Raw genomic sequence first — 10,494 nt, forward strand, 5'->3', positions numbered from 1 at the left:
TTTTTAAACGTTATTTGTACCTGAAGAAAAATATTAAGATTATGTTTATTTGGTTCAGATCTACTTTGCATGCATTATAGAATATCAAGAAATCAAAATGTAAAACTTAAAACTAACTACTGTGACTATTTCAGTTAAAATCTTAATTTTTATTCATGCTTCTTGAGCACCATCTCCTGAATGTCAATTCTGTACTTCCTGAGATTTACATTCTTTTTAAATAATAAAAAAACTTTGAAACTCCAAAGTAGAAAATCAATTCATATTTTATATAATCTGCAAATTCTCAAAGAAATAACAGTAAGTAGTTTGCCTACACACCCTTAGAAGCTTAGTCAAATTATATCTTAATTTTATTACGAAACATGTTTTAATTTTGTATTTCAAATATTTTGTTTATCCTATTCACTTATTTCCCCTAGAGTTTATTATAGAGCCTAAAAATAAATTTTCAACTATCATAAAATTGTAATCTACAACATGAATTTTCTCCTATCTGTTAATTTCAATAACACCCTAACAAAATTCTCATTTCCAAATACTCTGCTCTAGTTCCTTAACTACAACCCAAAAGGTACCTATTGAAAACTACACTGTGACACAAAAAGCAGTTGAAATCTCTAAACACAAGCAGAGAATAAACATTACACATCAACAGACAATTATCAATGTTACCTATACAATAATTATAATTTACAATTTGAGCATTTTTATTGTTACTAAACAATCTACATGCAAAGATGCGAATTTGTTGGAGCTGTTTCTACCTTCCCTCACCTCCCCACCCCTCCAGTACTGGGAACTGAACCCAAACACTCCTGCATAAAAGGCAAGTGTTTCACCACCAAGCTACATCCCTAGACTTTTATTTTTTTATTATTATTATTTTGAGACAGGGTCTCACTAAATTGCACAGGCTGACCTTTAATTGGTAATCCCTCTGCCTAAACTCCAAGTAGCTAGGATTACCAGATGTGCATCACTCCACCCAGCTGTTTCTACCTTTGAAATGCATAATTTTGCTACTTTTAGAAATTAAGTATTCCAGTTTCATTCACACATGATATCCAGTGTATTATTAAGTAACCTAAGGAAATAATAATAGCTAAAGCTAAAGTTGATTATATACAGTAGATACTATGGCTATACCACAAATGCCTAAAATTTAAACTGAATGTTGCCTCAGCCATTAAACAAATATGTTAACAATTAATTGCTAGTCAAGGCCAACAGTCTAACATGTAAGAGTAGAAAACAATTCTTGCACTTGATACTAGTTTGACAAAACGGCCAAAAAAGTATTTTAAGAGTTTGAATTGCTAATTATTAAACACATTTATAAGCGTAATTAATATACTCTTCCTTAAAATATGTAAAAAGGAAAAATGAGTGACAGTTAAGTTCTAATTACCCCCTAAGAATTACAGGGTTTTGTTTTGTTTTGTTTCTATAGTACAGGCTTCTAACAAATTCTGGACACAAGTAAAAAAGGCACAACATTTTGCACTAAACAAATGACATTACAGAAATGTTTAAAGTGCTTTGAATTGCAAAGTAACTCAAGTTCTCTTTGTCAAAATATATATAAACATATTAACATATACAAGTTTTTCAGCAGATGTAGCACACAGAAATAATCTCCGTGACTCAGGAGGCTGAAGTACGATGATTCCAAGTTCAAGGCCAGCCTAAAAACTTGGTGAGAAGGGTCTCAAACAATAAAAAGGGCTGGAGAAGTAGCTCAGCAGTAAAAGCATCCCTGGGTTCAATACCCAGCACCACAAATAATAACTAAAATAAAATAAATAAAATATAAAGTAAAAATATAAGAATGTTCAGCATTCTTATAAGAGGTTTCCATTACACATCAACAGACAATTATCAATGTGACCTATACAATAATTATAATTTACAATTTGAGCATTTTTTTAGATTTTTACAAACATTTTGTTTGATCCATACAATAAGCCTGTTTGATGTTCAGGATCAATTTCATTTGGGGATATCGATAAACCAGTTTCAAGGAATTTTAAGTCAGTTCTTCCCAAACTTTTAGTATATACAAGAATCACTCAACAACATGTTAAAATGCAGTCTCAGGTAACTCCCCACACCAACACTGATCCCAGAAGTCTGCATGTAAAACAAACACAGGTAATATTGGCACTCCAACCACATATTTTCTGACATTATTTTCAGTAAAAAAACTAAATCTATAAGTGGTCTAAAAGTTCACTTTTTTCCCTCTGAATCAATGTTCCCAAATGTTTAGACAGAGCTTTACAGATCTCTGTGAAAGATATCTAAAAATTTAGATAAATTTAAAATATTATATTGGTTAAATTAAATATCTCTTCTACCAAATTTCAGTGCAAACCAATGGCAGTTGTAAGAATCCAGGTTTTAAGGAACTTGAAATTGAGACGATTCTACCACAATTTCTCTTCCCAGTGAAGTATAGGAAAAGCTGATAATGAATTGTTTTAAGTGATTATAAGCTTCTCATAGTTTGAATCCCATTGTGTTTTACTTTGACTTAAAACTTAGCTACTAAAGGTTCTTGGAACACAATAAAAAATTAAGTTGAAAATATAAAAGCACCTACAATACAACTTTGTGAATATTCTAAAATTCATTAAACTGAGCTAGATTTTTGTTCATTTGTACTGTACTTCAGGATCAAACCCAGAGCCTTGTGCATGTTAGGCAATCACTCTACCACTGAGCTATATGCCCAACCCCTAACTGTTCACATTAAAAGGGAAAATTTTATGGAATGTGAATGATCTCAGTTTTAAAAAAGAAAAAACAAGAAGCACTGAGAAATTTCCAACCTTAATATTTACCAATAAATTTAGTTTCTAACACACTGTATCAGCATTACTATTAAATAACAATTACTTTCTGGCCAGCATCATAGGTGCTAAAAACCAAAAGAGATATAGTAAAGAGCACAAAATAGGCCATTAGCTTGATAATGACTAAGAATTTTAATGCCATTATCTACACATTTACTTTCTCTCAATTTTTTCCAAAGTTCCACTTCATTTTTTTTTTAAATAAAAAAAAAGGGCATTTATTGGTTCATGTAATTTAATCCACTTCACCTTTTACAAACAAGTTCAATTTCAAAATCTGTAGTAATATTAGTATCATGTTTTACAAAAAAAATCTTTGTATTTTTTAAACTAGATATACAATATGTAATAAGTATAGTAAGATGACTATTAACAGAATGTGAAAGCAAACTATTTCTACCTCTTTCTATACATATGACCTCAGGCAGGCAAAAAACTTATTTAGAGCTCTCTGCCCAGTTTTCCCTAAGTGTCCCTTTGTATAATGATAATTAAATGCAACAATATATACAAAGTGCTTAGAACAGAGCCTGGTACTTAATAAGCATACTGTCAATGTCACCTACTTTCATTATGCAATTATTATTGCTATAAGAAATGGCATTCCATCTCAGGCAACTCATTACAAATCCTGATAACATTAAAATCTCAATTTACTTTACCAATGAGCTTGAAGATTAAGAAAGTTGGGCTTAATAAGTTATTAAGCAGTTTCAGTGTTTATACTATATTTATTCCAGTCATAGTCCAATTTTCTCCAACTCTGAGTCATTATTATTTTTCTTCCAACTCATCACACAGAAAGGTAGATAGTCTGGAACATAATGGTAATACCAAAAAACATTTCTTAGTCTACCTGGATTATAAAGTATACTAAGTAGAACAAGCTCTATGCAATATTCAGTAAATATATTGAATAATTTTGACTTAAATTGTGTTCATGTAAAAGTGTGTTCTATACATTAAATGCTCCTTTTTCCTCTCTTTTACATCCTGAGTTCAAATTATGGAGTAGTAACCCATCCTGACAGAAAATATATCATTAATTAATATCCAAGTCCATAGTTTTGGACCACTAACCAAAAATAAAATTACATTTTGCAGACAGTATGATGTTCAAAATTTTGCCAAGCAAACTGTAGATTAAACAGTCAGAAAGCAATCTCTAAGCCTATAAATTTTATCTTAATTTCTATTCAATTCCATGCTTTCACCGTTTTTTTTTTTCCAGATATTTAAATTATTTTACATTTAAGTAAAAAGTTAAGAAAAACCTAAGGAAATACATTAAATAATACAAAGTAGTTTAAATCTTTAAAATTTCCTTTTCTGCAGCAAGCGCACGTGCGCACGCACACACACCCACACACACCCACACATACACATACACAAAATCACAAAGAAACATTTAAAATTGTGCTCTATTACAGTCTATGTGATCTTTTTAACTGACACATAATAATTGTATATATTTCTGTCTGTGATCTTGAGTCATTTAAGCTCTAAAAGGCACCATTTTCTCCTCTGGAAATAGGGGGGCGGGGAAGAGTACCATCATGTGAGACTGTTCTGAGCATTAAGAGAGCACATAAAGCACTTTAGCCAACAGCTGTGCAAAAATAAGTTTTACTATGTTAACTTTTATACTTTAACTTTTTATACTTCAATGCTACTCCTACCTATGGAAAGATTATATTTTCTATGGCAATCATCTCCATTAATTCATTCATGCAAACCTACTAGCAATGGTAGAAACTTCACAAGCACTCTGAGAACCAATGTACAATTACTGAGGAAGACCTCTTCAACTATCCCTCCTCTATGAGTTAGGTACCCTGCTTAAGAGGTACCCTCCTCATGGTATTTATCATATTTCCTTATTTTGCTTGAGAGCACAGCTTGTTAAGAATGCCTGTGTTCATTTTGGTATCCCTAATTATAGTCCAATAGTTCTTAACCCTTACATTAGAATTACATTGGGATCTTAAAAGTATCAATGCCTAGGATCCATTCAAAATGCATTAAACCATAAATCATAAATCATAAAGGAGAGGAAGTGGGTAGCAGAGAGGGTATAAAATCAGCATGGAAGAGAGCCACACATGATCTGCACTCTGATGCTTATAATATTACATTTATGTATGTGAGCACATATGTAGAAACAGAGATACAGAAATATTCATGACTCAAGTCAAGACTCTCAACCTCAAGAGTTTCTCCCAGTCCTATCATCTCTTGCCTTTAAATATAATACTTCTAATGAATAATCAATTACATGCTGCATTTCAATGATTTTTAAACTGTTATGTCTTAATCGTCTTTCTAAATTAGTCTTGCTTCTTCAGAATATACACTACCTTATTCGTCTTGTTTCCTCCAGTGCTTAGGATAGTGCCTTGAACACAAGACATGTAATAAACATTTGCCTAATCTGATAAACATAAACAAAAATTACTGACAGGAGGTATGTCACATCCAAATTATTCAATTTAGGCATGCTGTTACCAAAAAAAAAATCTTTTTGTAAATAAAAACCAAAGTTTATCTTATTAAAGAGCATCAGGATATTTGAACTTCTATAATCATGATCAAAGTTAGTATCCACCCTATATCCTACTCCCATCAGCCTGGGTGTTTTTGATGATACTGGCAGTTTCAGTTTTTAACCTGCTTCCTTGCTAAAACTATCTCCTAGGTGATTTTGTTATCTTTAGGCGCTGTCACATATCTTTACAACAATATTATATGATACTCTAATGAGTTGATAAAAACCACAATTGTTTCACACAGATGTTTAATATGTATTTCCTGGTGGAACATAAGTTTATCACTCACTAAAATAGGCTCTCTACATACAAACTACACACTAACATAAAATTGATTTGGAAAACTGAAAATGGATCTTACTACGCATTAGATAAAATATAAGTGTACTTCTGACTATTGACAAATTGGTGATATTCATTCATCTATAGTATTTTTAGTATCTGCAAAGTTTATAAAATGTAATATATATAAAATGCAAAATGCCTTTTAAAACAGGTGTGCTAAATTATATTAAGAACCTCCTACAGCAAGTGGCATTCTCACTGTTGAAAACTACTAGAAGAAATGGCATGTAATTCTAAAAAATATAAAGACATGAAAATGATTTACCTTCAAAGTTTCTTGGCATATATTTCACTACCACTAAAACAATATTAAAGACTTCTTTAAAAATTGAAAATATGAGGAGGAGGCACTCAAGCAGTATGTCTGATAATTAGATACTGTGGTAAAATATTACTGTTTTGTTGGATCCTACCATTTGAAACAGATAGAGCCATAGTTACCACTAAAAGAAAGCAGTCCTCAATTCCCTATTCAATAAAAAAAATTCCACACACAAAAAAGGGTATCCAGGGTTGTTTTGTTTTAAAGTAAGATTAAATTTAGGAGTTGCCAACACCCAAACGAAAAACATTCCAGAGTATTAGACTCAATTGTAGTGGGGAGTCATCTACATTCTCAGCACTATGTTCCCTCACTCAAAGCAGGAGTACTAACAAAGGATGTTTCTTAGGATCTCACAAGATACACCCTACTTATTTCCCCTAGTAAACATTGCTCTTGTTTTAAAGAAGTACTTGAAAAATAATTTTAGCACAAGCAGTAAGACAAAAAGTGAAGTTTAACATCTGCCAAGATATTTCCCAAAATAAGACCCCTGTCAGATGAACAGTGAGTGAAAGACTGAAAATGACAAATTCTCTTATTTGTACCATAGCTACTTTTAAAAATAAAGTTGAGGAATGTAAAGTTTTCCAAAGCCTTGTCTTCATTTTCCCCTTAATCTTCATATTTTTAAGTTAAAAAAACCTGGAAATTTGATTACCACTCTTACGAATTCCTTTTAAAGCAATTTAATGAATAACAGATATTTTATGCAAGTAGCAAACCACAAAGTACAGTTTTGCTGGCTGATAAAAATCTCTCTGAAACATTCAAACAAAAATACACCCTACAAAGTCATATTCCGATTTTCTGGGTATGAAATCATATTAATACCTAAAAATTGAGGTATACTTGATAATACACCCTAACTTATTGCAAATGCTTTTACTTAAACCACAATTAAAGTTAGTAAATTCTTAATAAGTCATTTAGTGCATAGCAAAATTGAGTAAATTAGAAGGCAAGGAGTAAAATGGGGAAAAAAAACTGCAAAACCTAAAGAGCCAATGAGATGTGCCTACTTTGGGGAAATAAGGGAGCTGAATCACTTCCCAAACATGGTGAGCTACTATTAAAGTAACTCAAACTTGTTGAGGATTGTTTTGTTTCAGGTAGAGGTGTGATTATGCACTCAGTAAAAGTGTTTATCAGTCATCTAATGAGATGCTGCTGCTGCCTGCAGAAATGTTTGGAGACTGGTCAAAAATAACAAAAAAAAACAAAAAAACCCTACCACAAATGCTTTCCAGATATTTAAGTACAAGAAGGGACCTCTAAGCAAACAGAATTGTGAATTGTTACAGCATTCCTATTGTCCTAATAGGACTGGGGGGGGGGGGGAGCTGTTGGGGATCACAGTTTAAAAAGGATTTATATATGATACCATGCATACATTCACTGGATATACTCATCATGGGCTTATTAAGATAAAGCTATCTTGGATACTGCTAAGGCCAGATTTTCCTCACCGGTGCTTGTAAACATTAAGAGAAAGAGAAGATAAACTGATACCTTGAGACGGACACGTGGGAAACTAGAGTACGTCATCATCACCACTAATCAATTTTCCTAACTGATCAAGCATAAACAGATACGTCTAAGTAGACAAGTCTCGTTTCAGAAGTTGTCTTTCTACCACTCAAAACAAGTATGTATTCAGGATCTAAGACCTCATCCAGGAAGCTTGGAAAAGCACGTGTCCTACACTGTGGGTTTGGGGAACTTCCCAGGAAGTATTTGCTCAAAGCAAAACTCCATCACCCCCTGCCTGCCCAGCTCGGTCAAAGGATCAGCAGGACGAGTTCGGGAGAAACCTGGGCCCCGGGATCCGGGAGCCCTCGAGTGGGAGACGCCAGGCGGTGGCTGCCCAGGGGCAGCCGTGGCCCCAGCCCGCTCACCTCTGCCGCGGGGATATTGACCACGCCGGTGGAGCGCCGCTTCTCCCGCAGCTTTCTCTTCTCGATCTGTCCCTTGCCTTTCCTGGCGCTGGGGCCCGAGCTCCTGCCCTTCTCCGGGGCGCTGTCCGGCTCCTCCTCGTCCCCCCGGGGTGGCGGTGCCCCGGAGGCAGCGGCCGCTGAGGGCTCGTCCTCCGGCCGCCGCGGACCGGGGGTCGCCCGGGCCAGCGCGGCGGAGCCCACAGCGCAGTTCACGCCCCCAGGGCCGGGGGCAGCAGGTGCGGCCGTGCCGCCGGGGAGGTTGTTGTTGAGCTCGTTGGCCGCAGCGGCCGCCGCCGAAGTGCCCACCGCCCCCGCCAGGGGCTTCCCGGCCGCGTCGTTGCTGCCCCCGCCCGGGGCTGCCGGGCCCGGGGGGTTCTGCTTGGCGCGCATCTTCTCGCGCTTCGCCTTCCACTCCTCCAGGAAGTCTGTGGTGCTGCCGCTGAGGCCGCTGCTGGTCCGGTAGCCACCGGTCGCCATATTCCCAGCGGGGCCGGCCGGTGCTCACCTCAGCCGCCCACCCGGGCTCCCTGCTCCGGGTCCCCGCCGCAGGCTCCTTCTCGCAGCCCGGAGGATGCAAGGAACAGGACCCCCGGGCGCGGGCGGGCGCGAGTCCCCCAGCAGCCGGAGGGTCTAAAGAGAAACACAAAAGGGGGCGGGGAGGGGAAGCGTGAGGTCTTGGCCAGACCCGAGGGTCTGCCACCCGGCCGCTCCCCTCCGAGTTCCCCTAAAGCGCGTCCACTTGTCCCCGCCAGCTAGTAGACGCCGCGTCCCCACCCTGCAAAGTTCTCCGAAGCACCTACACCTCAGGCCCCGAGGATCGCCGCCCCATGAGGGGAGGAGAGAGGGCGTGACCCCACCCCCCGGCCCGACCGCCCCATCCCATCGGGGTCCGCGCCGGCGGGGGACGAGGGACCATGGCCAGACCCCGCCACCTGTCGGCCCAAGTTAGCTCCGGCTCTTCGCTCTGGCCACCGCCGGTCGGAGGTCCTCGCCACCGTCAACCCGGCTCCCGGGCAAGGCGCAGAGCCTCTAGCCGGCTCACGGAGGAGGCGGGGACGCGAGCATGAGTAGAGCACTGGCGGCCCGAGAGCAGCCCCTTACCTCCAAGGAGTTTAGGCGCGTGACGGGCGCGGGACGAGGAGTGCGAGTCCCGGGCGAACCCACGCTGCGGCGCGCCCTCCGGACGCGCGGAAGGAACGCGGCAAACTCGCTATCCTGCTTTCCCAAGTCCCAGACTAGAAGGGAGGGAAGAAGAAAGGGAGGGAGCGAGGGGCGGGAGGGGAACCGAGCGGTGCCGAAGCGCGAGCGGAAAGGGCCGAGGGGCGCACGAGGGGCGCGGCTCCCGTTGAGGAGGAGGTGCCCGGCGACGCCCCGCCCCCTGCGCTCAGGTGCGCGGCGCCGCGTTCCGCCTTCGGCTGCCGCCTGCCCTACGCCATCCCCCAGTCCCCAGCGCTCCGCCCGCGGCCGGCGGTCGCACCGCACATTCCTGAGCCGCCAGTCCGGCCTCTTGGCGCCTGCGACTCTGGGGCAGGAATGGCACTCCACCGCCCCTCTCCCCGCTCCTCTCCTCCGACTCGCTGGTCTCCCACCACTCTTCCTTTTAAGTACATAATCTTATTTAAAGGAAAGTTTCAAATATTGCCAGGAAGGAAAGTGCGATCGACAAGTGATGATTCCGGACCTGACTGGCACAGATGGGAAAATACCCACACATTTCTCTTCTTGGTCGCTGACCCCTTTTCAGATGTATTAGGATGGTGGACATGAGAATAGAGTTGAAACGAACCCAGTACCCTCCCAAGAAAACGCGTGTCCTGGTGAGAAGGGGTCTGCCCAAAAGAAATGCTAAAACTGTCCCTTAATTCTCAAGAGTTTACTATTACCTTAGACTTGCGGAAGTGTCAAACCTCCTTTCCACACTTTATTATATTGGCGATCCTGACCCTATTTGGAATTTTCCCCCGAACCTCCTCTTTACAGAACAGTGAATTCAGCAGCAAAAGTACTAAAGTTGCATTGAGTTTGATTTGAGATGAGCTGGAGCAGTGATAGTCTCTATTTTCCCGTCGTTACAAGATTTACAGTTATGGAAGATTTCTGGATCCAAGCTGAATGGGCTACCACTGGCAAACACAGGAGTAGACAGACTTCACTATGTTCATATAATGTTAAATGTCAGGGCACATCATTGTTGTAAGTTACAAATGCTAGGTCTCCATTTTGTAAAAAGTGGGAAAGCCTGAGTCACACTCTTCCCTAACATAAACCTTTTGTCCTACTTAACAGTCCTGTTTGGGCCAGGTAGCACATGATAGGTGGGCAATCAATGTGTGCCTGCTTGGGAATGAGAAAATGTTTCACATGCTCTGTATTTCTCAAAGAGAAAGTCACAGTTCTGGTCTTTGGTCTGACTGTTGGGGCTCTGGAAAATACAGTGGAAAATTAAAGGTCTTCCTTGGGAATAGGTTTAAATGGCTGAGTGACCA

At 39.9% G+C, this 10,494-nt stretch overlaps 1 protein-coding gene across 3 annotated transcripts in view; it reads right to left on the bottom strand.

Moving 5' to 3' along the window:
• Pawr (pro-apoptotic WT1 regulator) overlaps nucleotides 1-9,302 on the bottom strand; it is a 123,476-nt gene extending 114,174 nt beyond the window's left edge. Inside the window, exons 1-2 of one of the 3 annotated variants that reach the window (XM_047551086.1) lie at nucleotides 9,110-9,302; nucleotides 7,970-8,638 (exon numbers count right to left, since the gene is read on the bottom strand). In XM_047551086.1, the coding sequence (XP_047407042.1) occupies nucleotides 7,970-8,485 (516 nt within the window). In that variant the 5' untranslated portion in view covers nucleotides 8,486-8,638; nucleotides 9,110-9,302. The other 2 variants (XM_047551088.1, XM_047551087.1) reach the window with 2 other exon arrangements.
• Between the last annotated feature and the right edge of the window lie 1,192 nt (nucleotides 9,303-10,494).

The sequence above is a fragment of the Sciurus carolinensis genome, chromosome 4 (assembly GCF_902686445.1).
Source record: "Sciurus carolinensis chromosome 4, mSciCar1.2, whole genome shotgun sequence".
NCBI lineage: Eukaryota > Metazoa > Chordata > Mammalia > Rodentia > Sciuridae > Sciurus > Sciurus carolinensis.